Genomic DNA, 26,803 nt, shown 5'->3' on the forward strand with positions numbered 1-26,803 from the left:
ATATTAAGAGTGTATGTATTTTTAGAGCTGTAACATTTTTGTCAGATTTGGAAAACATATGCCATGTTAGGCTTGGAGTCAGTGTATTTTGTCTTGTATATGCAGATCTTTCCTCACATAAATGAAAACAGTACAAAAAAAGTTTCTAAATGACATAGAAACTGACTTTTTTTGTGTAAAAGCACTTAAGTTCCTCTTCATGTTGGTTTATGGCCCAGAAAATCTAAAAAATGCCAGGCTGTTTCGTTTCTCCTAACTTGTTTATTAAAAGATAATTTTTTACATAGTGTTACAATCTCTTCAGAGAACAGATGTCTGAAAGCAGGTGAACAGATGTGAGATCATGTTTGATTTAATGTCCTCTCAGTAGACCAACAATATAATATATCACTCTGTAATTATTTTAAAACTCAATGCAGCTGTCAGCTTTCAATCTTCAGTTGGAAAGGATAAAGAAAGAAGAATCTTTAATTTATAGCATATCTGTGCAAAACAGGGAGAGTCAGGTCCCAGAGCCCATGTTCCAGCAGCTTGTACCATCCTTACATCGAAGGCAACAGAACGAACATCTTTAAAAACCCAGCTGTACAGTTCAAGCCTTCTATCTTCCATCAGGGTGACCATGGTGCATTTCCGGTGTGTAAGTCAGAAGAACAATCATGACCCACAGGTGCAGTACTGCCTGTAAAAAAATGTTGTTAATTTCTTTTATTAAGCACTGCTCATCAAGATGGGAAATTAGCATCATCCTGATATTTCTCACATAAATACTCACCATGTACAGGATAACGAAAACTCTGGCCATTGGGTAGCGCCTCAAGAAGATTCCCAGTCTGATGCTGAAAGGACAAGATTTTTATTTATCACTGGGGAAATGTTTCACAATAGAAAACAATGCAATTACAGTGTAATGATGATAAAAAAAGAGTTTAATCTTACCTGAAACGGTCAATGGTGCTGGCTGCCTTACGTACTTTGCCATACACTCCTGGACTGTCCTGGTCACTGAAGAGGACTGGTGTGTTTCTTTGCCGTGCTCCTGAAATTACAACATACAGGAAAGGCATCATGAGTAAAGAAATCAGTGGCGTCAGAAAGCTGAAAAAAAACCAAAACAAAAAAAACATGCCTTATGCTTGAAAGAAAAATAAACAAACAAAAATCCCCACTGGATTTTATATTAATAACTTGGTACATTCCATTGTTTTTGGAGTCCATATTAAGCAGAATGTAAGTTTGAACAGAGATGCTTGCAAATAACTGGATTAACTGGATCAACTGTTTTAACATGATAAATAAACTGCTCTGATCTGATTATTACAAGTTCGGCAAAACTCTGAATTCTCTAATTAGTCTTTTATTTTTTCATCAAATGTGTCCTGCACACTGAAATGTCACCTTCAGGGGGCTAATAACTTCATAGAGATACTGAAAATGAAAATACTCTCTAAGTATTGAAAGGGAAAATTGTAGTTTCATTATGACATGAAACTCGTGATCACATATTATCAACTAAAAATCAGTACTCCTGTGAGGGAATTTTGATAAAACTGCCCCCATATCACTGGTCATGAAAACACCAATCATTTTGATCCTGACCTCCAAGTTGCCCACCTGGTCCCTCTAAGCCGCTCATGTTGATGGTGGGCCCTCCACTCTGCCCTCCCTGAGCGTTCTTCAGCTGCTGCTCCAGACGCTCCAGCTGGAAGACCAGGGAGCTTTTTTCTGTGCCCAGAGCCTCCAGCATCGTCTGCTTCTGGATCAGTGTCTCAGTCAGCTGGTGGAGACGATTCTCCAGCTCTGTTTGGCTGCTGCTGCTGAGAGTCTTGTTTGTCAACTGGAAGAGTAAATACATACCAGGATATGGATCATATAATCACAGACGAAAGGTGTGGCAATAAAAAAAATGTTGCCACCCTGAGATGGCAATAAAAGGAAGCATTAACTTTTTGGGGGAAGTGTTTGTCTCACACAAACATTCTTCAAACAAATTTTTCCTAAAGACCATTTATTATAAAACAAGCTCTCACAGAGAAGATGTTGTCCAAGCTCTGGCCCAGGAAGTGGGCTATGCTTTTACATACCTATACAGTTATAAAGTGACTGACCTGGTTCCTGAGTTTTTGGATTTCATCTTCTCTGTCTTTGATTCGACTTTGCAGAGTAGTTTTGGCTCTGTGGTGCTCCTCCTCCAGGTACTGCAGCTCCTGGGATTTAAAAAAAATTACAAAGACATAAAACAATTATGAATTATGAAAATATATCTAAAACAATTTGTTTTTTTTAACTGCTATTTGAAGACATTTTTACTCCCCCTTACCTGTTTATAGCGCTCAGCCTCAGCCTCCACCTCCTGTTTAACCCTGTTCTGTAAAGCCTGTTGCTCCTGTAACTGCACCTGCTGCTCCCGCCACGCCTCTGCCTCCGTCAAGGCCTGATTCTCCAAATCCTGAGAGAGAAAAACATGGTTCACTTGAGAAACTGATTCATCAACATCAAAAATACAACAGACAAATGCATTTACACCTGGTATACATCCCAGTGAAGCCATCATCTAAGATTATCCACATAGGACCAGTATAATTTTTCTTTTCTGGCCTTTTCCAGCGTCTCACCTGTATTTCTGTTCGAAGTGTGTGCACTTGCCCCTGCAGTTTTTGGATCTCCTCCTTCTGCAACTCCTTCTCATGACGCAGATCCTCCAGCTCCAAAACCATGGCCCCGCTGCCGTCCAGTGTGTCCAGACCAGATCCCTCCTTCAGACTGCTGATCAGCTTCTCTTTGGACTAGAAAAAAACATTTACAAGATTATTAAAAACAGTTCTGACAAAAAAAAGTTAATCACAAACAAGAAATCGAGTGAGAACAAAAAAAAAAAGTAATCCAAGTACATATTTGTATATAATAAGAAAATGCAAAGCTTGATTATGATGATAAAACACTCTTGGCCACAGACTAAATTTTGGCCTGGAGAAATTTGAAAATGAACATTTTGGGGAGGGCCTCGGCAAATCTTACTTGTAGGATGCGTGAAGCTTTGTGCTTGTAGTCTTGTAACTCCTGCTTGGCAGACTCAGCTGCAGCTTTGGCACTTTTCAGTTGCTGTTGGAAGTCATCAACCCTGAGCTTCTCTTCTGCAGCTCGTCGCTCTGCTGCAGTAACCGTCTCTGCAAGAGTCTGCCTCTCAGCCTCCAGCTTAGACAGTCGACCGGAATACTCACTCTACACAAGACAAGAGGATTCATATTTTACATCTGATAACTAAAGGCAGAGCCGACAGGGATTTTCTTACCTATCAATCATATACATAGCAGAGCAAATGGCATCATACTGTATATACCTGCATCTGCCTGTAACTGTCCTGTTCCCTCCTGAGAGCCAGTTCAGCCTCTCGCAGCCTCTCCTGTATCGTCTCCAGAGCTTGGGACTGCATGCTGCTCCCTTCTGTGTGGTCTTGCACAATTCTAAAAAGCATAATAGTAACATGTCATCTCTTCTCTGTATTTATAAGATCAATCTGACCTCTGCTCCTAAGGGTGATCACAAGCATGTACCTTGACCTTTCCTTCTGTGCCTCCTCTAGTGCGGCACTGCGGGACTTCAGCAGCTGATCAGCTTCATCAAGTCTGATTTTCAGCACTGCGAGTTGACCGTCTTTGGCTGAAAGAGCCTCCGTCAGGTCATCAACATGTGACCTAAGTTCCCGTAACGTACGGTCAGTGTGAGACTGCTCCGAGTTCCATTTGTCTGCACGTAGTCTGGCCTGGTTCAATTCTACAATAGTAGAGAACAACTTAGTCAATACAGGGGCAGATGTGCAGAAATGTAGGTCATCATTGTTCCTCATTTATCTTTTGTTTTACCATCTTGCAAGTCTTTTGCCCTCTGGATGACTGAAGCCATCTCCTGGTTGAGGGAGGCCACTTCACTGCGCAGGAGCTGGTTCTCCAGACGCAGACTGGACAGAATCTGGCTCTGTGGCTCCTCTGTGGGGGGAGGAGGCTCCTGCCTGCTGGACTCCTGAGGGACAGGCAAGCCGGAGTCTGAACTCTCAGATGTGTCTGTCGTGGCCAGGTAAGGGTGAAGAGAGAACACACACAAAAATATCATATATAAATGCCTGAAAAGAACTAGGCTATAAACTCTCTGGTTTCAGTTTCTCAAATGAGAGGATTTGCAATTTTTCTTGCAAGTTGAATATCTTTGGGTTTTGGACTGTTGGTCAGACAAAATATGCAAACTGGAGAGATCATCAGGATCCATGAGAAATGTTCCACTCTTTAATAATTCAAATTTTAATCAAATAATAGAGGAACATGGAAAAAAAGACAAACAGCCAACATTCAGAAAGCTCAATTAAAAAAGTTTTCTTATATTTGTTGCTTAAATATTTACAATCTAAAATAGGAAAATTTTGCTCTTACTGGAGAAATACTCCATCTCAGTATCTCTACTCCTTTAAAAATAAAGATGCATACTGCTTTTTTCATTGCGCACAGAAAATGATAAGATAACAACTGTAACATGTAGGGTCTTGTTCATCATACCTTGACCCTGCTCTTTAGCAGAGCTCTCCTCTGAAGTTTTGACGCTATGAGCAGACAGCGAGCTCATGCTTGAGGCCCTGGATACGCCGCGGGTTGAGGGGGGTGTGGACGGGGCTGAGGGGATTGCATGAGGAGTAGTGGAAGGGGGAGGTGTTGGGTTTTGGGCCTCAGTAACTGGAACTGCCACTTTCACAAGATCCCTTCTTGAGTCCCTCCTGTTGCTGGCTGGAGGGTCCGAGCTGTTCAGAAAGTCAAAGAGCATGTCATCATCCACATCCTGGTCGCTCTTCTTGGGCCTCACAAAGCCAGATGACGCCTTGGAAGAGTTGGGCGCGCTGCTGCCAGAACCAGGGGGTGTACCAGCCATATTGGCTGTGCCAGCGAGCAAAGTTGCATTAGATTTCTTGATGTTGCCGGCTGCTGCAGAGATGTAGCTTAGTGCATCATGAGAGGATGCATAGTTGTGATGTGTCACAGCTGTGTCGGTCTTGTACCCTGCAGTGTTGTACTCAGGCTTGACAGTGGATTCTCCTTCATAGGGTGACGAAAAGGAGGATGATCTTTCCTGGTTTTTGAGGGCAGTGGCAGCTCCCTGGTCCACTTTATTCAGGAAGTCTTCAGCTTTCCCAGCCAAGTCAGCAAACCAAGACATTTTGAATCCTAGTGGCAGAAACAACAGCACAATTTAAGGATGATATGGCCCGTTTTGTGAAATCTCATTCCACACAAGTTCACCAAGATTCCCTTAATTTCTAACTGCTCAAGTGGAACTACTCAAAGGCCATCAGATCAGACTGTGGCTGCACTGGGTAACTTGCAACTGTGTGTGTGTGATCAGGGTGTTCTTCGCAAACAGAACTTGGCTGTCAGGGAAACTACCCTGAATAAATAAAGGTTGTAATGCAAAGAAAGACAGGCTGCAGGTTCTTTTGTGCACATTCCTGTAGAATATACAGTGTATGTCCATTGAGTCATGATGCAAGCATGCATATAACCCTTCAAATCTGTTCTCCGTTCGTCTAATTGTATATTACTTTAACTGGCATATACTTCTATCCAAAGCCAACAGAAAAACGTCGGAGCAAGGGTTTGCAACAGCAGAGTGTAGCCCTGTTATCCCCTTTAAATAAACAGCATGACAACAGACAGTTAAGGTTAAGATTATATTACAGCCATTGTTAAACTTATCTTCCAGTCATTATGAGCAGCCTGAGAGACTCCACTCAGGACTGAAAACTCCCCTGTAAATTCACAATGTCTGCACAGCTACAATGCTAACACGATCACTCAACAGGGTCAAAGCAGGCTAGTTATAGTTTATATACCAAGACCGTATTGTTTCTGACACAGATACATGGAAATAAAGGAGTTATCACAGGAGCTACGAGTAGCTGGGCTCCAGCCATCAGTAAACAAATGTAAACACAGTTGGCTCATCATGAACTCCATCATCGCTAAAGCTAACGAGCTAGCTGGTTACCGGAGGCAAGCCTCTAACGAACCGTTTGAAACGACGTCCAAGTCTCAGAATGTCTCCGGTCACCTGGCTATCGCCGAGGTTTAACGGGCGAACATGAAAAAGAAAACCAGTTTTGATAATCACAGTCAAATGTCATTATCTGTCAGAGAGGATGTTGGTAATCTTTTCGATACGTGGACCAGGAAGCTATGCTAAGAAGGACCCCACAACAGAGCGTCCTCAGGAATGCCTGATCAAAAATGAACCAACGCTCCCGTCTGCTGCTTGTTCATCTTCTCCTATGAGTAAAAATAATCAAGTATTGCACTCAAGTACAGTTGTAAAGTACTTTTACATTATTTACATTTTATGCTACTTTACACTTTTACTCCACTACATTTATTTGACTTCAACTTTAGTTACTTTGCAGATTCTGATTAATCAAACAATATGTAATCAAATAAACTAATAAACTATGATGAATTATGGCATTATGATGTATTACAGGTCAAAAGAAGACTTAATTGAGTTTAGGGAATTTTCCAAACTACCCTGCAACAGTGACGGAATAGGTACTAGACCTTCTCTATTGTAGTTCACCTACTTTTATTTTAGAAATGCCTAAAATATACTTCAATAATAATAGTTATTCCTTTAGAGTTCAAGCAACATGATCTTCAGTGGAAAAGCTGGAAATTTTAAAATAAAGTCTACAAAGTAAAACCAGAGAACTTTATTTTCTTCACTGATGAATAGTAAACGTCTCCACACATTCAGTTTGTGATGCTTATGAAACTAAGTCTTATATTGCAATAATGGATGCAACCTTACCTGTAATGAAGTAAAACTAAACTTAAAAAATCCCAAATGTAAACAGAAACATCCACAAAAAGCTACTTGATCACACTTAAATGAGAAAATAAAATTAGGTAGTTTCAGTCTAGTTAATTATATTCCATGCTACCATGTTAAAAAGATAAATAACATCTTAAGCAGGTGACTTGCATTTATGCAATCTCACTTTTAGATTAGAAAAGTGAAAAAAAATGACACGTTAGTTATGAAACAGTGCCTCTTTATTTTTTCCGCACTCACTCCAAAATGCATATTTACATGGCATGCCACATCAATACAGGAACTTACTATGGACACAATCGATAACATGTAGAGTCTGATCGGGAAGTTAAGGGCAAGGGAATTATCCCATGAACAACCAACCAAGAGATAACAGAAATGAAGCAACACTTCTATAACCAGGCCAGCCATAGAAAAGGGTTCCTCTTAAATCAGGTTTTTTTTCAAAGACTTAAAAAGTGATAAATGTCCAGTTTCACGTTGGTCATGGAGAGTTGGCGTCACTGTCGAGTCAGGGATGGTGATCATCCACAATCCGCAAAAATACGTGAGGCTGTTCAAATTTAAGATGGACTGCAAGGGCAGATGATCACACATTTTGTTGGGGGAGGGGGACATTTACAACAGTAATTCGTTGCTGGTTAACTTCAACTCCATTAGTCCAGCGTCAACAATCTAAGTCTTCTAAAATAGTGCCCTCCTTGTTCAAAGTAATAATCCACAAGCACCGTGTCCTTTCGAGAGAGAAAAAAAAAACAAAAACAGGAGTGGACTCCAGGAGATCAAAAAAAGGGGGGAGAGGAGTTAAATACATAAAAAACACAACTCAGTATACGAGTTTGTGCGTGATAATGCGAAAATAACAAAACAACAAGTATCGGTTTCTTCTCAGGGAGATCCTTTGAGAAAAATGTTGTCTTCGCTCAATCAGTATTTCCTCTGTGTTCGGATAGACAGTCTGTTGTATCAACATTCAAACACACATCCTCCCAGACTCATTCATACACACACACACACACTCTCTCTCAGCCACACACACACACAAACAAACACACACACACACTCTCTCACTCTCTCTCAGCCACACACACACACACACACACACACACACACACACACACACACACACACACACACACACACACACTCTGTCTCTCACTCTCTCTCAGCCACACACACACACAAACACACTCTCTCTCTCACAGCCAATTACACATGCAATGTGGTTTCTGGATGACGGACTGGCCACTTAGATCAGCCCCCTCCTCTTCTTATAATCTTCCAGGTTGAGGGACCTGCGGGGAGCGCCGTCCTTCACCGGCAGAGCGTTGGAGCTGACGGACAGAGACTTTGCCTCTGCAGAACACAAAAGCAAAATCAAGACATCTGTGCTAAGTTGCTGTGATTGACTATAATAACCATTTTGTGCTGCAACAAAGTAGAACTTCCTTCCATCTTAATATCTTCTGAAGCACAACGTAAATGGAAGAATCATCTCACCTGCATTGGGAACCTGTAGGTCGATCTTAACGTCAAAATCATGAACTTTAAACAAGTCCTCTGAGAGGTCAGTGGTTGGCTTAGGGATATCTTTGTCTTTTGGGCTGGCTTGTCCCTAAAAACAAACAAAAAACAGATATTTGAACTCCTCGGGGTAAAGACCTACAAATCAAGTCAATCTTAGTGTCAGTGCTAATCACTGTTGAATCATTTCCTTCAGCAAAATGAGTAAATTGTTTAACCTTTGCACATGTTTAACACCATAAAGTAAAACTCATTATAATTTGTTTTCCCCCATTAACTTAAAAGTGACAGTCTGTCAGTCATCCAGCCAAAAATTTTTTTTTTTTCGACCTACACTGCAGTGGCAACTGTGGCTTACTCTTCCAAAAAAAAGGTCACTGACAGAATTTAGCAGACAGATTCTTAAACAGTCTTCCCATTTTCTGAAAATGCATAATGTGTCACAGCTGAAGAAACAGCACGTTTCATTTGAACAGGACTACAACAAGGATTTAGCATCATTTCCACTTCCCCAAATAAACTCAAGTAAAGGAAGTGAACATGTGAGAATTCACTCTCTAAACATTTTTACTGTGAGAGTACAGAGTGTGTCCTGCTGAGCTTACCAGTTTGTTCTTCTCTGCACTGGAAGGATCTGGTGTTGACCCAGAGCCGTACTTCTGGTTGAGATGAGCAAGAATAGCTGCATGGACTGACGGGTCTCTGGCCTATAGAACCAGGAACAGCAAAATAACAGATTAGATGAACAAACATAGGATCAACAGATTTTAATTACATAATGCAAACAAAAATGATGCATGGAATAATTATAGAAATCGTACATTTGACACCATGGTGGGTTTGCACTGTCTTCGCGTGAAAGGGTCCATTTGTTGATTTTTGGAATTTTGTCCTTCAGCCTGTGAGAGAACAGGGAATTAAAAAGTGGGTTATTTCAACAGCTTTGTTTATAAAAACCAAAACTGCAGTAAAATAGACAGGTGAAGTACATTTGTCCCATAGACTGAACAGGTGACAGGTTTGAACCCTGTGGCGCTCTTGGACAATGTTATGGGAACATACATGAACTTGTGTTACTGTGAGACGCAGAACTCTCATCTCCTCACATACACTGCTGAGAGAGGCCTGAAGTGCTCCAGTGTGACCAAACACTGTCACACTGGAGCACTGCCACATCAGGAAAACTTTTCAGCCATCCAAGAAGTTAGCATATCATTTGAGACTGTTGTTATCTGAAAACACAACTGATTCAGTAACATTTCTGTTGTACCTGCGCCACACCTTCAGCTGCAAACACACACTACAGGATGTGAACAGGATGCAGCATGGATGTTTTCAACAAATGGGTTTTCAAACACTTCCACGTGCCAATATGTAACCAATAATTTTCCATTCAATTCCTAGACTTTTTTTCCTCATCACAGTCTTTATATCAAAACGTATCAGTCAACCAAGCAGATACAGGTGTCAGAGAAGGTGGACACTTACCACGAGAGCTTTCTCTGATTCAACGATATTCCAGCTTCTGTTCCTCTGGTTAATGTAGCTGGATAATAATAGATTTAAAAGAAATTCTGTCACAACAAACAACGACCTTCAAAACCAACAGGGATGTTGTTAAGGACTGTGTATTCTAAATCATAATACAACCAAACGTCTATGTTTCATTCATTATATTCAGCAGCACGAAAAGAATCCACATAATCTGCCTTTAGTGCATAAAACTGAAGCCATAAACCATCACATTTTATAGATGAGTAGCTGTAGTAGTTTAAGAAGATAAAATTGAAGCTTGTGTACCTGATGGCAGAGATGTTCTTGGTCCTCTGTCTGTCAAGTGCTTCTGCCCTTTCCTCAAGCTCGTTCAGCTCGTCCTGGATCACTTTCACTTTCTCACCATCTCCGCTCTCCTCTGCCATGGCCTTCAATCAAAACACATGAGAACAACAATGAGAGCCTGACAGACAGAAACTGAAGGCTGGATTTTTAGAGCTGTTACACATTCTAGGGAAAATCAATCATTTGCTCATAGTTCAAGTGAATTAATTAACTATCTTGACAGTCAAAACAATATCAAACAACATCTTTTATACATCACTTTTTCGGGGCCTGAAAATACCACAACTCCTCTGATTTTTTTTACCTTATCTTTGAGTAACTGCGTTTTCTTCATGGCGTAATTCGGTGGTGCTTTTCGGAATCTGTCCTTCTCTTTAACAATCTGCAGGAAGCAAAGATAAAAAAAGATTTTCTTCCTCTGTGTAATGCACGAGTCTTACAGAACCAGTGAACACGTTTAAAGAAACAGACTTACATCCTCTATGTCTTTGTCATTGAACTTGTAGTTCAGAGCTTCTTTGATGGACTGCTCCTTTTTGGTGATTTCATCAAGAGTTGGGACTTGCATCCCAGCGACCATCATCTGCAAAGGACAAAATCAGAACACAAAATTTTTACTTCACATCCTGAACAGATGGTTCCTGTTCCCTCTTAATCAGACGTTATTGATTACATGCTGTGCTTGTTTATTTTCCCTCTTTTTAAATCCACTTACCGCCTCTTTCCACTTCATGAACTCGCTTTCTGTAAACTCCTGATTTGATACGAATTCAAGCCTGAAAACCCGTGTGTCCCCGCCATGCCTGAGGGAGGATACATTTTTAAGAAGCAGGGACAATTGAAGAGACGGTTACTGAACCGATTCTTGATGAACTACATCAATAAGTATTTATAACTGTATAATTACCTTAATTGTAATCCTTTGTTTGTTCGCGTCGATCCAAGTTGGTAAACCTTCGCTGTCTCCACCACATCCACAATTTCAGCAACCTTTCAATAACAAGAGAAGGGCTAAAATTAAAAACTCCACTCATCAGTCTTTATTTAACTAAATCTATTTCTACACAGTCCCAGAACTTCACTCTCACTAATGAGACGAGAGCACATTGCTGTCCGCTATTGAACGCCGTAAAAGAAACTTCACCCAGAAGCCAAGCTCACCCGATAAACTGGTTTACTGCTGCTGTTGCCGATCCCTATCCTCACAAAGCAGCCGGTCACGGTCTTAGCAAAGAAGGGCATGTGGCACCAGCGCTCCAGCTTGTTTCTGGACAGGCGGACCCTGTTGAGCTCATCTGGTAGCGAAACAGGCTGCGACTTTGGTGGAGTCTCCTCTTTCCTATGAGCAGAAACACAACAAAAAGAGTTTACATGGAAGCAATGGAAAGGGGGGGTCTCATGATTAATATTTTATCGCTTAATTACTATATAAGAGAACGATAACATACTCATCATCATCATAAGACGATGAGCGCGAACTCCGATCACTTTTGACTGACGACTTGTCATCGTCTTCCTCCTCTTCCTCCTCATCATCAGAATAAACCTCGCTCGTCTTCAGGGGCTGACGCTTGGCCAGCAGCTCCGCTGCAGAGCAGACAGATGAAACATCAGCGTTTAGATCTGACTAAATTCTCACAACACAAAACTTCAGGAACCAGTTCAAACACCCACCTGTTTTGTTTTTCTTCTTCTCACGTTCAGCTTTTAGTTCTTCCATGGCCTGCGACTTCTTGTCAAGTTTTTCATCACGTTTGGATCGTCTCTCCTTGTTGTGTGACATAACCTGAGAGAGGGGGGCACATTGCAATCGCACACAAAGACATCAACAAAAACTGAAGTCAATAATAGTCATAAAGAAATCTGAACATAACCGGAAACTCTGACAAAATAGTTTTCTGCAGACAATTGTATATTAGCATTTATTCTTTATTTTGATTTAAAAATGTCCACATTATTGTCGTACATGTCCAGTATGTTTTAAAATATCCATGAACGTGAACTCACCACTTGTGTGTCTTGAACCTGAGATTGCTTCCTTTTCTCTTGTTCTTCCTCCTGCTTCTTTTTCTTCTCCTCTTTCTCTTTCTTCTTTGCTGTCTTCAGTTTCTTCTTAATTTCAAACCTGTCAAAACAGACGTTGTCTTGAGTGAATAAGCAGTGAGCCCGCACACCGCAGTGTGAAAACGCCACACTCTGCCCAGTGCGTGAGTGTTTTTTTGCATTTTATTGCGACTCTGTTGTTGAGAAAAGTGATGAGGGGAAATGCTGAGGGTTGTTTTCAAATGAATTCAAAATCCTGTTTGATGTTTTCTTTTGGTTTAGTTCGTACATTCCGTTGTTTGTTCTCTTTTTGTCCAAACTCTCTGTTTACATCTCTTTGGTATTTGACTAAAAACAACAACAAAAGAAAAAAAATATTTCTGCTATGTACCATTTTTTTGGTTCTTCCTCCTGCATCATCACCACTCACCTTCGCTTTAGCACCTCTCTTTTCTCGATTCTGTTGAACAGCTCTTGCTCTCTCTCCTTCTCTGTCATCTGCTCCAGACGAGCTCTGTCCTCCGCGTCTCCCATCAAGTCGTCGTCGTAACCATCCCTGAACACCTCGTCCTCGGAGGAGTCCGAGTCTGAGCTGGAGGACGAACTGTTGCTCTCTGAATCGGACACCTCGCCTGACAAAGAGCAATTCATTGACACAAACAGGAATCAATCGGCTGAAAGTAAGGAAAACACACTTTTTTTATTGATCAGTATTGGCTACATGAAGCCAAACCACAATCTATTCCTTTATTTTATCCCACTGAGATCTCTCTACACAAATTGTCTCCTAAAAGACTGTGTGCACAGCTTTTGGCAGTGAGGAATGTGTTTTAAGAACTTAACAGGTGGCTGAAATGGGAATGTCATAGTATTGCTTTTAAACAGGAAAATGAAGGCAGCCTAGCAGCTACTTGTGATGGTTACAATGTCCAAGTAGGGCTGGGTGTCGAACTTTGATACTTTTATGAACTGAACGAATTGGTTTGATTCTATCAGGGATCAAAAAAGGCCTTGTCATTTGACAACTAAGGAGTGAATGAGTAAATCTGATCAGCATCAATGAGCCAATCAGCATGCGGCATGCATAGACCAAGATCTAAAAATGCTGGCGACGAACAAGAACTTTTTAAAATGTGTAAAGAGATTGATCTTAAAAATAAAACTTAAGTAAAATTAAAATTCCTACTGTAATGTGTATTGTAATTTTAAAGAATCGTAGAGTTTTTCTATACTTTGCAGAGCTACTCATATTCAAGACTTTGTTTCTTCTGCTAAACTTAATGAAAGCCGTTAAAGAGACGCTGTGATGCAGGTTGTTTCTTTTTGTTGCCAAGCAAATCTTAATCATCTTGATACATGAACTGGACTTCGACCAGATTTCTGAAACCTTCCCCCGAAGACATTTCCTGTTTTTCCATAACCACGTGGACCCAGTGCAGGACGATGTAACACAAATAAACAAACAACAGCTCAGATGCTAGACAGTGTACCAGCCGGGATAAAGGGGATGAGTGAGTGAGTGAATGAGTGAGTCACCTAATCCCAGCCACCTAAAATATCTGAGGACGTGGCACCCTGTGATGTGTGTACTCTACAGGTCAGAATGTGTCTGGCCACTCTGCTTTGCACTTTCTGTAAGACGCCATTAACATGAGGACATGTGTGTCACTTTGTTGTGTGAAACTGAGCTGCCAGTTGACATCTGCACAATTTCCACCACAATGAGTTCCCAAACCTTTGATCATACATGCTCACTGAAGCACATGAAGCCCCTGTGGTTTTTAGAAGATAAAAGGATTCATATTGTAGTTCCTTCAAGAAGCTTGTGAAGACGAAAAAAAAATCTTGCTTTTAAAGTATAAAGACGCCCCCCCAATCCCCCGTGTACAGTGCAGACACATACCCTCCTCAGGTGCAGAGCTCTCAGCTGAGCTGTCTCCATCAGAGCTGCCAGACGCTGTTGCTTTATTAACCTTCTTCTTTGTAGCATTCTTCTTCTCAGACCCTTTGCCTGGCTTAACCTTCTTTTTGCCTTTGGTGCCTCCGACAGTCCACTGGACAAAGGAATGGAAAAAAAAAAAAATCACTTGTGGTCATCAAATAACTGTAACTGGCCAAGAACTGAGGTCTATTCTCTTGTGCCTGGTAACAACAAAACACTCATATTTATTTTGACATTTTTTTACGTACTAAACTAAACAACTACCAAACCAAAAACAATAACCCAGACTGTCATACCTCATCATCGCTGTCAGATGTCTCAGAGTCTGTAGAAGCAGCAGGTTTGCTAACTGGTTCTTCCTGCTCACCTGAGTCAACCCTCTTCCTCTTCGCCAACGACAACAGCTCCTGAAATTGAGAGCACAGTGTTGTGGTTCAGAAAGAAGATCACAAAGTTGTGAAAAGTGTGAGAATGCAACTAATGTCTGATAACTGTAGCCCTGCTCATATGCATCATGAGTGAATATCTTTAATTACAGGTGTGAATAAATACAAACTACATGGAGGACCCAATACCACAAGCCGCATTCAGAAGTGAGATGCATAGAGTGAATGTGTCCCTGGTCATATTTAAGGACTGACTTATCCAACTTTACAATGTGCATATACCAAATCAAACCCCCTACACACAGGTGATATACTAAGACTTCTAAGGGTCTTAAGGATGTACTTCTGTCAAGTTTCCAAATCACACCACAACTCTTCCCGACAGGCGGTACAGACAAGAGCAAACGTGTGCTTTTGTTTTAGCAGCAGTGAGTTTCCCACAGGTAAAAATTACATGAGACCAAGGAAGCAAAGTTATATCACAAGTGATCATCAAAACACTTTCTGAGGATGGTGTGAGCAGCAATCAGTCTCAAGTGGATTTCTACAGAACTCTGAAGAGGACACTACCTCTGAGCAGGGCCTGAACGCATTTTAAGCAAAAAAAAGCGAGAATGGGAAGCTGCATCCTTCTCTGCTCCGAGAAAAAAATACTGATCCAGTGTGCTGTATTGTATCAGCACTGATACCGGCCTTATTGAGCTAATTGAGTATCGGCTTTGATGTAACTAATTCATTCTCTGCCTATTTTCTTATAAAATTCTGTGTATATGCTATGTGAAACACTGAATGTTGGGGTGCTGGTTCAGTCTGAGTGCCACAGCAATCCATGTTACCTTTCATTAGTTCCACATAGTGAGGTTTACAGATTTTAGATTTGGGAAAAAGTGAGAACTGATATTGGACAGGTACTCTGTATGAGTGGTGCAGAGTTGCAGCACTGGAATCTGGGAAAGTTTCTGATCAGATATATGACATGTTAGGTTAGGATCCCTAACATATGAACATTTAATACTGCAAACAGCTAACATGCACTTCATCAAGGTGAACTCAAAACACAACTGTAGAGAACTGACCAGCTCTTAAAACACAAAAAACCTGCTCGTGGTTGGAGCATGTTCTAGTCATCTGTTATTCACTACATGTGCTTGTGTTGTCTCTGAACATCAACTCTTTGGACGTGAACTGTCAGGTAACGGACATGAAAGTTTGCTGACGATCAGAGGACCAAAAAAAAAACAACCAAAAAAAACAAACAACTGATGAGAAACCATGGCTGACTGGACTTTTCTCATCTTTTCTGGTCATCTGTTATTCACTGAACTGTATGTGTGAGTTGTCTCTGAGTGTCAATTACTTGGCTGTGTACAGTCAGGTAACGGATACGGGAATTTAGTGGTGATGAGAGGACCAAGAAAACCCACTGATGATTTTAGAAACCAAGGCTGGCTTCTCTCATCTCTGCCAGCGACCTGTTATTCACTTTATGTCTGAATTGTCTCTGTACAGTCAGGTCATGGACATGTGGGTTTAGGGGCGATCAGAGCCACTGAAGCAGCGGTCCTGTGCCTCTTCGGGCTGAAATGTTAGACTGTGAAGCTCCTCAGTCAACTCGCCAGCGCTTGTTTGACAACAACACCGAAATAGCAGTGCAGCTAATTGACGTCATTCAGGAGATAAGATACGAGCTAAATCAAGTGCGGCTCCACTACGGCTTCGGTTTGTGCAAACATGTCCCATTCTCAGCAAACTAATCCCTCAAACAGCGCCAACCAGCTCACTACTGGAAAACAGGAAAATGGCCAATGGCGCGGTGTTTTCGTGACAACATAATACTGCATGAGTACTAGCGTTGAGTGCATCTCTCGGAATGTAACCTTACCATTAGCACAACTTAGCTGCCTGATGCTACGACACTGTTTTCTGTGCTACCTCAGGCATTTTACTCAGTGCTGAATGCCTCACAGAAATACTCGAGAAAACCCCAACAATTAATTTGTCTTTAAGAACGACCTGTTTACTCAGAAAGAAGGAAAATGTGGTGAACAAGACGGGCCCTGATCTCAGCGAGGCCAAACACAGCGCAGTCAGTTAGCATACATTAGCTTCACCAAAGTGCTGGCAACTTAAGACGCGATCACTCGTATCAAAATCAGAAAATGCGCACCTACCTGATCTAAATTATCGTCGCTAGCACTGTCTTCGGAGTCAGAGTCAATCACGACTCGACCTTTCCGCTTCTTTACATTCACCATGATTAGCTGCACAGCTAACCTGCTAGCTACCTCTGTGTCGTCTAAATGTTTAAGGCTAGCCGTTCTTGCTACCTAGCTAGTTGGCTCCGCAGTCAGGCACACAAAGGCGCTACTGAGCATGCGCGCCCTTATTGATATTCTGTTTACCGCTCGATTTTACACCTCTGACAGTGAAATAAAAATCTAATTTATGACTGTGTCCCTCATGTTATTTTATCAGTTGGTTGAAATAGTGAAAACAAGGGAATCACAGCGATAGTTAGCCGAGATGGGAACTGCATATGTAAAGTGATTGGCGAGTCAGGACACCAATCTTTGGTGCACTAGAGCTACATTCAAGACACACGACGATTCAACCTTTAACTGTTGTGCAGCTGTGTCTTCCTGCCCTCGCTGTGTTTGCATGTCTGTGAGATTGTGTGCTGAACGCAGCCCAAGAACCTCAGATGGGTTTCCTGTGTGGAGCCGGACAACCTTGGATTTCTAAGCGACTGTACAGGAGCAGTTTTTTTAAGTAGTTTGTAATTTATAAAGCGCTTTACAGAGATATCTTCATGGTGTAGTCAACCTTAAACACGAACAAATCCCGCAACCCGGGGAAGCATGGCCAGAGTAAGTGGAATCAGATTATACCCGCCGTGTATATACGTGTGTCAGAATAATATAAATCCTATTCATCTTCATGTATGGATAACACAGGCTATGTATTTAAGCCTCTTCAAAACGTTTCTGCTCCTAAACAGGCTCGAACTAACAAATGTTTCATTATTGTTATCCTATAATTGTGTAATTCATTTATTCAACAGAGGTGTCAGAGTTAAGATACATCCCGTTCAAAAGCGAGCAGCCTTCAGATTTACATTATCACAAGTTTTTCAGCAAATACATACAAAGATAATTTAATTTATCACCACAGGGGAGGCTTGCACAATAAACAGCAAAGAGACACAAGTCAGACACACAGTAGATGCGAATAAAGACCTAACACATATTTCAAGAGGACACTGGTGTAGCTAAAGAACATGGCAAGTCAAAAAGTATAACAATAAATGCAAGTGACCATTTACTACATAGTTGATGCACCTGATCAATAAAATGATCAAAACACAGATCATATTGATGTCAGTTTATGAAGTCTAGAATACACGTTTCCTTCATTTTAATCTCCTCTTAAATGAAGGAAACATAATGTTGATTATTCATTATCATCCTGTAACTCAAGTGTGATGACACCACTTTCCTATGTGATGTATCCCAGCAGTAAATCATCCAGATCCACACTGAAATGTCTCTGCCAAAGATCACCCGTCTCCCTTCACTGAGGCTGCTGAGCTCCATCCACCACCAGCAGCGGCTCCTCCCCTCCATCACCCCTCTCACTGTGCCCAGAAGAGCTGTGATCCAGGGTGAATACAGACGGCCCGGCCAGCCCAAAGAAGACAAGTTTCCATGGCAGAAGATTAAAATTGACTTTGGGAAGGGTTTGGAGGGAATAAAGAAGCATTTCACGCTGCTGAAAAATGAGTTTTCTGACCGCTGGGTCGGTCCAGAGGGCAAACCACTTCTTGAACACATGCTGGAGCAGAACAGAGTGGTATGGGAGTTCAGAGGTCCGGAGAGCCTGGAGCAATGGACTGTGTCCTCAGATCATGAGATTGGAGGCCAAAGTGAAGTTTATCTGAAGCTTGGCAAAAACAATACCTGTTTTCTGTATGGGACTCTGAGCTCAGCTCCCCCAAAGGATGGAGAAACACGCTACAGTGGTTACTGCACCATGCGTTCAAAACAACCACTGGTTAGTACCATTTTTCTTTCTACATATTGTGGAGTAACACATTAACTTCTAATCAGGGTGGGAAATTAATAGTAACCAGGGCCATAGCTATCATGAGGACTCTGAGCTCTCTCATGTTCTCAGTATTTTCTCTGGAAATTTTTACACCAACTGAATTTACAGACTAGTTCTTCTTCCTCCTTTGTGCATGGTTTATTGGTGTTAAGTTTGGATTGGAATGAAAACCTGCTGACACCCAGGGTCTGGAAATTCTCACCTGTCCTTAAATTCATATTTGTGGTAGTAAGATGACGACTACAGCTGTACTAAACCTTTTGTCTCTCCCAGGGTTCGCTTGATAGGAAGGTGTACCACGATTGGTCCAGTTTCAACACCCTGCATTTGCGTGTTCGTGGTGATGGCCGCCCTTGGATGATCAACATCGCAACAGAAATGTACTACTCTCACCAGAAGGACGACATATACAGTTACTTTTTGTATACCAGAGGAGGACCCTACTGGCAAGACGTCAAGGTATAAAGTCTTGACCAAAAAACATTTTAAAGCCTCTAAAAAATGTTATAAATGACTTCTACTGAGAAGATGTGCATGAAGAAACGTTTCAGAATTTGGAGCAGTGTTACTGCAAATGCTGCATCTTTTACTTTTAGGAATTAGTTGTCATTCTAATACTTATGTTACTGATTGACAGATACCTTTCTCCAAGTTCTTCCTTACACATCGTGGGAGGATACAAGATGATCAGCATCCTCTCTGGCTGGACAAGGTAGAGCTAAGCAGAAGCTGTAAAACTGCATCCTACATATACTGTGAATAACCTACATCTAGATATATTAAACCCGTAACTGTAGCATTCTAATACATTTTGTTGTTTCTGTTTAGTTTTTATTTACTACATCTGTTTGTATTTACAGATTAACACCATTGGATTTACCTTGGGAGATAAAGCAGATGGCCCGTTCCAGCTGGAGATTGATTTCATTGGCATCTGCAAAGATTATGCACACACTGAGGAGTTTGCCTATGAGGTGTACAAGAGGAATCCGGAAGTTTGAACGCAGCCAGTACAATAGTGAAGATGTGCTACCACTGAACTGAGCTGCACTCCTCTGATACTGTAAATATTTAGATTGTAGGCTTGTTGAAGGAGAATAAATCAGTCTTAGGACAGGACATTAACTGAGACACTTGCTGCTCTTTCCAGAACAAAATCAAGTTGTTTCCAAGTCTTGTATGTACATGTTCCAATAATAATAAAATATTTTCAAAGTGGTTTCTGCAATTTTTTGTGCCATGAATTCTGTTAAAACACTACATTTTGGATAACTGTAATGGCAAATTTATTTGGAGAATGCAGACAAGGAAATCTTTTGCATCAGGTTCTTTCCCAAAAGGAATAAAAAACAAAAACAAAGCATATCAAATCTTTAAGAACAAAATGACAAATGTCAAATGTAGCAAAACAAGGACATCAATTCTCTACACATTAAAGTACACTATACAGATCTAAAAAGTGTTTCAATTAATGCATGAGTCGAATCTAAAAACACCTGCCCAGTAGATTGGATAGAATAATGAGGGAGCTTGACTTTTGTAACAGAAGAATAAAAGAGAGCAGAAATTAGTGTCAGCTGCAGACAACAAATATTTACAGTGGAACAACAAGCTGTACAAATGTCTACAAACAAGCGCAATATTTTTACATCATGACGAGGCCTCTTCTTGCCCCAAGCATATTCTCTTTCTTCTGCTTCCGGTCTTCCACGCGTTTTGCTCTCCTGTCCTCCCTGAAATAAGACACAGAAACATGCAGAAGAAACAGATGTTGTAAGAGTTTAACTGTCATGGAGACATATCGATAGACTACGGATGTTTTGAATTTTAGACATACCTTGTTTGGACTTGGTGCTGTTTATAATTTTTCTGATGCGAGTTGGAGATGACAGACTTGTTTGCTGCTGTTGTTGTGTTTTCTTTGACCTCTCCAAACGGCTTCAGTTTGCCTAAAAATTAAAACAGTAACAATTAAAAGACAAATATCAGGGGTTTTTCTGTCTGTTACTACAGTACATTTGAGTGAAAAAGGTAAACTGAAAACCATTTGTACCTTTATGAGGCTTGTAGCTGAGGGGACGAGACAGACTCGCCTTCAGATCGAAATTTGGCTTCTTCTGTGTTCCGGGGGTTGCTGAAGTGCTTGTGTTGCCAGTGAAAACGAATGGCCCTTTGAATTCAGAACATTTTTTTGTGTGAATAACTTAATTAAATATATACAGGGCTCTGTGTGTTAACTCAGATATGCCTGCAAGGATTTAAGGTAAAGGTACCTGGAGTTTTTGTGGCAGAGAAGGCTGAAGTCTTGACATTGTTGGTCTTTACTGCATCAGTGGTCTCTCTTTGTGGGGTGCTCGAGGTCACACAGGGTGACATGCGTGCCGGTGTCTTCATTAAGGACCTCTTAAACTCATTGTCACGAGTGGCCTCTGAGAACCTGCACACATACACATTTGGACACATTAAGCATGAATCTTGAAGGAAAGCAACAATTTCACAATTAACTAGAGTAAATAAAACTTTACCAGCCTGTCAGTACAACATGACAAAGTCAGTAGGCAAAACAAAAATGGCTGTTTACATGCAGTACACTTTCATAATGTAACAGTACTTGGCTTCTCCTAGAAAAACCCTGAGGAAGAAAGGGTTGCTCACCGAACATTGATCCTGCGAGTGGAAAGGACAGACGGTCTGAAGGGTGCATCTTCCTTCCCAGCAGGTTTATTCTGAGGCACTTTACTCGCTGAGAGCAAAGTGTGTCTGCGTTTGTCATCAGCTGATTTCTTATTTACTGGAACAGGACTGAACATGGAAGCATGACTCTGACCTGCTTTCTGTAGAATAGATGCATATGTATCATTAACTTCCCTTCACTCTGGAGTGGTCAATATACTGCAGCTGTAGTGTCTGTACAGTTATGATGTTACATGCACAATATGTCATTTTCTGCCATTAGGGCTCTCTCAATCAAAACGATAATAAAAGACAGATCTTGGTGATATTATGCAGTATGAGTGGGATCATGGGAGTTGTTGTCTTCACTACTACCAATTAGGATTATTTCACTGTCACTGAAAAGTTACATGTGACACCTTTAAACAGGGGATGATACTCACTTGGGTTTTGTCATCAACTTGCTGCAGTTTAGTTTTGTCTGAAAGCGTCTAAAAAAGGAAATGGAGAGAATATAAGAACAAAACCAACTAACAAAAAACAAGTCCACTTACAGTTTAAATTGAACGTTTTCTGAATAAAGACTGGGTAGAAGCTTCTGAGTACCTTCAGTTCTTTAACCGAATTTCTGAAGAGCTCCATCTGCTTGTTCTTCCGCTGGACATACGTGTCAATGGACTCCATCTTGTTAAAATGTGCCTCATGAAGTTTTTTGAAGTCTACAAAAAATAGAATTTACAAAATATATTTAAATGGATTGTGGAGGAAAAGCACATCAAGGAGAGTGTAGGGGACAAAAAAACAACAACAAAAAAACAATACTAAAAAAAAAAAAAACAACTTACTAGGCGTGACGGGCTTCAACAACTGCTTTTTCTTCTGCTGGAGGCCTTGGTGACGAGGGATTTTACCAGCTTTGGCCACCCGTTTTGCTTTTTCTGGACACAGATATGTAAAATATATGTAAACAGAAGAAGGCTTGATCATAATTTCGTGGTAAAGTCAAGAATCCCTGAAGAAAGACAGCAGCACATTTACCTCAAGAGGTAACAGGCTATTCAGCAGTAGAAATAAACAGTTAAAGGTTTGTATGCTCTTTCCTCAACCATGATACTAACCTGTATCACCATGCACAGGTGCTTCATCCCTGATGTCAGCTTGCTGCTGCTGCTGCTGCTCACTGCCAGTGGCCTGGGGCTCCTTGGGAAGTTCGGTTTCAGAAGCATCTTTGACAGAAGACACTTTTCTCTTCTTTGAACCCCTAGCACCAGTGGACGCAGCCACTTCAGTGTCACCCTTTAAAGGAACAACAGTCTTTTAAGTCTTCAACCCTCCTGAATATAAGGAATTGATGATGCAACACAGTAACCCTGTGCATGGGGATGCTAGTGCCAACTTTGCATCTGTACCACTGAGGCGTGGGGGTGCATATGCACAAAAACATACACTAGAATACAACCTGGATTTTTTTTTTTTTTTTTTTTTTCTTGTGCCTGTCAGATGCCATTTGGTTGTTACTATCATGGAGTTGTGTTGGGTATGGTATGATGTGTAATACCTCTGCAGCACTTGGAGCTAGCTTGGCATCACACTCAGCCTCTGCTGCAGTATCAGAGATCTTTCTCTTGGTACCGTTTCCTTTGCCTCGACGTGTGTTCACAAACACAGCGGTGCTGGAAACTTCTTTCTTGCAAGTTGCATCTTTATTTTCCTGGGCACTGCCTTGTCCTGCATTCTCGTCTTCTTGGACAGCAACTGCCTCCACCTCTTGTCCCTTCTTTGGAAACAAAGACAGTGTTCATTTAAAAGAAGCCGTTACTTCACATTGATCTTGATGTAAAACAGTGCCATTGACGAAGAAGCTACCTGCTCTTCCTCCTCCTTGTTCTTCTCTTGTTGGTAATGCTGCTTGATCATTTTCAGGAGCTTATCGGCCTGTTTTCGAACAAAAAAAAATGTTTAATTGAGTGAATTCTTCCCAAATACATACACATGTAAACGTTAGCTTACAGTACAGGCCTGAGCCAGCCCCCGTTCACATTAACATACAACTACTGTCAATTCAAATATGTTGTTCCATTACCTTCATGTTTGCTTTAAGTCCGAGCTCCTTGGCGAGGCTTCGCAACTCTGCATATTTCATGGAGTCCAAATCCATCTCGGCGGGTTGGTTTATTCGGTTTAGTGAAGAGAAACCAGCATCCACACGTTTGTTTCTCTCTCTGTTTTAGCCGTGAAGGCGCCGGACCGTTAACTCTTCCTCTAATTCAAAACACAGCAGCTGCAGCACTTTGATTGGCTCCTGCGTGGAGCCGGAAGTGCTTCTCAGCCAATCAGAGCGAACGTGGCTTTTGCAGCGTTTCTCTCATTGTCACGTTTTCGCTTGAGTTTCATTTCAACGTCGTAGATGAAATAATGCTAAAAAAAAACGTGTTTTTGTATAATATTATTTGTTATTCACTTGTTTGATTATATTAGCGGATATTCTTTAGCAGTATAACGGCGTTTCTCACGTCTCTCCAGACAGAGGCAGTGTTACGCCGGGAAAACTACACGCATCCTGCTTTCTGATACAGAGTTCACACCGGTTCAAACTCACAGGCGGGATATCCAGCCAGCCGGACCCCGCAGACTTCAGCAACATGGAGTATGAGGACAGCTTTTTAACGCAACGCACCGACGATGTCAGACTGGCCCCAGAGGCAGCACACGGGCAGCTGGTGACCCTCCACTGCGCGCAGTGCAGCGCTGTTCTGGGGGACTCCCTCGGCGTTTGTGGGGAGATCAAATGTATGGACTCCATCATGTGTCTAAGTAAGTTCACCTTTTATCTCTCACCGATTATTGTCGACTCAGAAAATTATACAAGAATTGTTTGCGAGGTTTGCACTCATGTTGGTGACTTCAGTGAGTTTGCGGTGGCCCTGAGGTGCAGGACACAACATTTGATGAAGCACATTAAGATAGTTTAGAATGGTATTTTGGAAGTTGAATGACAGAATAATGTCAGATAAGACTCAACTCAAGGTCCACCTGTAGGTGATTGATAACACCTAGTGGTCTCCATGACAACTGAGCATGCAAAAAGATGAATAACGACTTAATCATACAGGCAATTATGAAATCTGCTGAAATTTGCATGCTGGCCATACAAGAATACATCATCATATATTTGCATGATGAAAGTATCAACAAAATTCAAAATGTTTTTGTGAGATATGGGATGGCATCTGTGGTAGTGTATTCACAACACAGCAGGAGAATGTATCATGTAGTATTGTTATTATTTCCCCCAGTCCTGCAGTACCTGATACGCACACATGTTGGCACTGCTGTTTGTCCCCCCCCAGGAGTAACCAGTGATGTAGTCATTGGTGATGCAAAGGAGTCAGGACATAAAGGGGAAATGGCTCGTTGGTGAGTGAATCCAGCTATGGTGTGTTGGTTTTTGACAATTTCACAGAGTTTCTATGAACAGGGCACATAGACTGTGGTTGTATGGATCAGTCACGGGATGCCAGAAGTCACATGTAAACATCTGTCCCTCAACATCACCATCACCCAGATGTGACTGCCTGTCATGAAAGAACTTGTTTTTTAATCAGTTTGTTGTACACTCATGATTGAAAGGTATCTGTTAGTGTCCAATCTGTCACCACTCTTGTTTACCTTCAGCATCTACAGCTCTCTAAAATGTCTTGGATGCCGCTGTGCTGTGGGCAGAGTTATCCACTCAGCTCCGTCACGTTTGGCCACGATTCGCTCCCTCTTTCTCCTCTACAAAGCAAACATCAGTTGGTAAGCCCCGCCACTTCTGCTGAGCACACAATATTGACATATTGACTTTTTGTGTACAGGTCTTCTGCTGTCTGGAGAGGCTAAAATAAACAAGTGCCTTGAGAGTGTTTGTCCATGGATTAAATTTTTTTTAAAGCTCAGGTTAGAGATGAAACACAACCACTTTCAGGATTTTGAGAAGGGACTGATTTGCTTTCTGCCACACTGATGGCATGAAACCATTGTAGCCTATGTTAACTGATCCTTCAAAACTCTGTTTTCTTATTCCTTTGTGCAGTTATATCCTCAACAGCAGCTCAATGGTGAAAGCATCCACCCTCACATTTGACATGAAGCCCCTCAGAGAAAACATTAATGAGGTGAGACAAGAAAATCTAATATTGTATTTATCTGCATGCACAACTGCAGCACTTCATTTTGTTCTTATTTTCACATCATAATCTGAGCACTGTCAGTACTGTATATATACAGGTGATAAGCACTTGTTCAAGTTTAATTTAGTCAGCATGATCTGGCCATTTTTATACCACTAATTAAAAAAATTTGGATAATAAAAAGATGATTAAGTTTGAAAGAATGACCTGTGGGTGGCGTAAGGGATCTTTGGCTATAATCTGCCAGACTCAACAGTCCAGTAAATCCAGTTGCCCTGATTTTTTTAAAGTTTAACTGGACAAAGGATAACTGTGTAGAACCTCTACGCAGGAATGATGAATGCTACTGGGAAAAAAAAAAAACCTTCAGTTTTACTGAAAAAACAAAAGTGTTCTTTCCTTTTGACGGCAGGTGAGACAGCAGTTTGAAGCACAGCTGGATCAGATGTCTCGTGTTAAGAGCAGACTGGCCGACAGGAGTGTTGGCAGTGAACTGGACAAGTAGTGTGCACAAGCACTCGAGATGATTCCTTGCCCTGGGATCAGGGATCATGTGCTCTTCAATCTGCTGCCTTCTGTGAGCTAATTTGTATTTTATGTTGTTTTTTTTCCTTCTGTGTTTGGTGTTAAGATGTTTTGATTAAATGGTTTTTGGTGATGCAGACATTAATGTCTCTGTGTATCTCCCTGCAGCTGGCACACTAATCTCTTATTAATCTGTTCAGTTTCCAGCTGGTATTTAAATTACATGTACACGCTGATAGTGGACAATTCCACACAAGCAATTTATGTCAAAATGGGTCTGGTGAAATTCAAACAGCAGTAATACTGCTGATTTCTGATCCCTGATATTTTCTACAGTAATTGTAAAATTTCTCAAAACCTCCTAAATCATCTTTCAACTTTGCCAAACCTGTGAAGGATTGCTGATAACGTTTATATTTTTGGCAGTGGAAGCAGTGTGGCTCTAAGGATGGCCACATACACTGGGTTAATCATTTGGCCCAGTACATTGAAATATCTTGGCATTTTTTGAACAGACATAACATAGAGGACACTTATCGTCCCCAGACTTTGGTGATTCTGTGAGATTAAAACTCATTTTTATCCAACACTTAAGTTTATGGAAATCTTCAAAAGTAAGTTTATTTATTGTATGTACTGTGTGTTCATTGGTAACATGTAGAGGTGATCTTAAGCAACATTTTGAACTGCGATGAGAGCTAGGCTAGCTTTGCTCCTGCTTCCAGTCTTTATGC

The 26,803-nt window shown here is 41.2% G+C and overlaps 5 protein-coding genes across 8 annotated transcripts; 2 read left to right on the top strand and 3 right to left on the bottom strand.

Annotated features, from left to right (window-relative positions):
• Nucleotides 1-241: 241 nt before the first annotated feature.
• On the bottom strand, nucleotides 242-6,232 carry golga5 (golgin A5). Of its 2 annotated transcripts, none has more exons than XM_071499035.1 (13): nucleotides 6,050-6,232; nucleotides 4,548-5,207; nucleotides 3,864-4,061; nucleotides 3,555-3,774; nucleotides 3,341-3,464; nucleotides 3,019-3,222; nucleotides 2,616-2,786; nucleotides 2,321-2,449; nucleotides 2,109-2,207; nucleotides 1,615-1,837; nucleotides 940-1,039; nucleotides 776-839; nucleotides 242-682 (listed from the first exon to the last, which is right to left on the bottom strand). In XM_071499035.1, the coding sequence occupies exons 2-13, from the start codon at nucleotides 5,197-5,199 to the stop codon at nucleotides 602-604; spliced, it is 2,265 nt and encodes a 754-aa protein (XP_071355136.1). In that variant the 5' UTR covers nucleotides 5,200-5,207; nucleotides 6,050-6,232; the 3' UTR covers nucleotides 242-601. The 2 variants fall into 2 exon arrangements, with proteins under 2 accessions (XP_071355136.1, XP_071355134.1); XM_071499033.1 differs by having other exon boundaries at nucleotides 1,600-1,837; nucleotides 6,050-6,220.
• Nucleotides 6,233-7,064: 832 nt separating this feature from the next.
• rtf1 (RTF1 homolog, Paf1/RNA polymerase II complex component) lies at nucleotides 7,065-16,923 on the bottom strand. The gene is made up of 18 exons (XM_071497664.1): nucleotides 16,767-16,923; nucleotides 14,506-14,616; nucleotides 14,171-14,321; nucleotides 12,698-12,899; nucleotides 12,232-12,349; nucleotides 11,899-12,010; nucleotides 11,673-11,811; nucleotides 11,386-11,563; nucleotides 11,132-11,214; nucleotides 10,940-11,027; nucleotides 10,700-10,807; nucleotides 10,529-10,606; nucleotides 10,186-10,307; nucleotides 9,874-9,931; nucleotides 9,207-9,284; nucleotides 8,991-9,092; nucleotides 8,362-8,476; nucleotides 7,065-8,217 (listed from the first exon to the last, which is right to left on the bottom strand). The coding sequence occupies exons 1-18, from the start codon at nucleotides 16,848-16,850 to the stop codon at nucleotides 8,111-8,113; spliced, it is 2,034 nt and encodes a 677-aa protein (XP_071353765.1). The 5' UTR covers nucleotides 16,851-16,923; the 3' UTR covers nucleotides 7,065-8,110.
• Nucleotides 16,924-16,968: 45 nt separating this feature from the next.
• On the top strand, nucleotides 16,969-19,927 carry ndufaf1 (NADH:ubiquinone oxidoreductase complex assembly factor 1). Of its 2 annotated transcripts, none has more exons than XM_071497667.1 (5): nucleotides 16,969-17,462; nucleotides 18,109-18,645; nucleotides 18,973-19,158; nucleotides 19,337-19,411; nucleotides 19,560-19,927. In XM_071497667.1, exons 2-5 carry the CDS (start codon nucleotides 18,136-18,138, stop codon nucleotides 19,698-19,700), a joined length of 912 nt encoding a protein of 303 aa, XP_071353768.1. In that variant the 5' UTR covers nucleotides 16,969-17,462; nucleotides 18,109-18,135; the 3' UTR covers nucleotides 19,701-19,927. The 2 variants fall into 2 exon arrangements, with proteins under 2 accessions (XP_071353768.1, XP_071353769.1); XM_071497668.1 differs by having other exon boundaries at nucleotides 17,219-17,462; nucleotides 18,112-18,645.
• A 41-nt stretch (nucleotides 19,928-19,968) lies between these two features.
• On the bottom strand, nucleotides 19,969-23,646 carry nusap1 (nucleolar and spindle associated protein 1). The gene is made up of 12 exons (XM_071497665.1): nucleotides 23,456-23,646; nucleotides 23,239-23,307; nucleotides 22,931-23,146; nucleotides 22,491-22,668; nucleotides 22,218-22,310; nucleotides 21,979-22,091; nucleotides 21,816-21,863; nucleotides 21,355-21,533; nucleotides 20,973-21,136; nucleotides 20,753-20,869; nucleotides 20,537-20,648; nucleotides 19,969-20,432 (listed from the first exon to the last, which is right to left on the bottom strand). The coding sequence occupies exons 1-12, from the start codon at nucleotides 23,528-23,530 to the stop codon at nucleotides 20,345-20,347; spliced, it is 1,452 nt and encodes a 483-aa protein (XP_071353766.1). The 5' UTR covers nucleotides 23,531-23,646; the 3' UTR covers nucleotides 19,969-20,344.
• Nucleotides 23,647-23,863: 217 nt separating this feature from the next.
• Nucleotides 23,864-26,210, top strand: oip5 (opa interacting protein 5). Of its 2 annotated transcripts, none has more exons than XM_071497669.1 (5): nucleotides 23,864-24,186; nucleotides 24,669-24,789; nucleotides 25,048-25,170; nucleotides 25,448-25,529; nucleotides 25,957-26,210. In XM_071497669.1, the coding sequence occupies exons 1-5, from the start codon at nucleotides 24,015-24,017 to the stop codon at nucleotides 26,047-26,049; spliced, it is 591 nt and encodes a 196-aa protein (XP_071353770.1). In that variant the 5' UTR covers nucleotides 23,864-24,014; the 3' UTR covers nucleotides 26,050-26,210. The 2 variants fall into 2 exon arrangements, with proteins under 2 accessions (XP_071353770.1, XP_071353771.1); XM_071497670.1 differs by having other exon boundaries at nucleotides 24,723-24,789.
• Nucleotides 26,211-26,803: the final 593 nt, after the last annotated feature.

This window comes from Trachinotus anak, unplaced genomic scaffold, assembly GCF_046630095.1.
Source record: "Trachinotus anak isolate AG129_WGS33_773 ecotype Australia unplaced genomic scaffold, CSIRO_AGI_Tana_v1 ptg000015l, whole genome shotgun sequence".
Lineage (NCBI taxonomy): Eukaryota > Metazoa > Chordata > Actinopteri > Carangiformes > Carangidae > Trachinotus > Trachinotus anak.

Bases quoted from the DNA above. Each gene is read 5' to 3' on its own strand.
- golga5 (XM_071499033.1), bottom strand. From the start codon at position 5,199: ATGTCTTGGTTTGCTGACTTGGCTGGGAAAGCTGAAGACTTCCTGAAT. The intron at 3,775-3,863 runs GTAAAACAAAAG...CTACTATTGTAG, and splicing joins GGCAAAAGACTTGCAAGATG to AATTGAACCAGGCCAGACTA. The intron at 683-775 runs GTGAGTATTTAT...ATTTTTTTACAG, and splicing joins TTTTCGTTATCCTGTACATG to GCAGTACTGCACCTGTGGGT.
- rtf1 (XM_071497664.1), bottom strand. From the start codon at position 16,850: ATGGTGAATGTAAAGAAGCGGAAAGGTCGAGTCGTGATTGACTCTGAC. The intron at 11,028-11,131 runs GTAATTATACAG...ATCCTCCCTCAG, and splicing joins AACAAAGGATTACAATTAAG to GCATGGCGGGGACACACGGG. The intron at 9,932-10,185 runs GTACACAAGCTT...ATTATTATCCAG, and splicing joins AAGAACATCTCTGCCATCAG to CTACATTAACCAGAGGAACA.
- ndufaf1 (XM_071497667.1), top strand. From the start codon at position 18,136: ATGTCTCTGCCAAAGATCACCCGTCTCCCTTCACTGAGGCTGCTGAGC. The intron at 18,646-18,972 runs GTTAGTACCATT...TGTCTCTCCCAG, and splicing joins TGCGTTCAAAACAACCACTG to GGTTCGCTTGATAGGAAGGT. The intron at 19,412-19,559 runs GTAGAGCTAAGC...TTGTATTTACAG, and splicing joins ATCCTCTCTGGCTGGACAAG to ATTAACACCATTGGATTTAC.
- nusap1 (XM_071497665.1), bottom strand. From the start codon at position 23,530: ATGGATTTGGACTCCATGAAATATGCAGAGTTGCGAAGCCTCGCCAAG. The intron at 23,308-23,455 runs GTAATGGAACAA...GTTCGAAAACAG, and splicing joins GACTTAAAGCAAACATGAAG to GCCGATAAGCTCCTGAAAAT. The intron at 22,311-22,490 runs GTTAGTATCATG...ATCTGTGTCCAG, and splicing joins ACCTGTGCATGGTGATACAG to AAAAAGCAAAACGGGTGGCC.
- oip5 (XM_071497669.1), top strand. From the start codon at position 24,015: ATGGAGTATGAGGACAGCTTTTTAACGCAACGCACCGACGATGTCAGA. The intron at 24,187-24,668 runs GTAAGTTCACCT...TATTTCCCCCAG, and splicing joins GGACTCCATCATGTGTCTAA to TCCTGCAGTACCTGATACGC. The intron at 24,790-25,047 runs GTGAGTGAATCC...GTTTACCTTCAG, and splicing joins AAAGGGGAAATGGCTCGTTG to CATCTACAGCTCTCTAAAAT.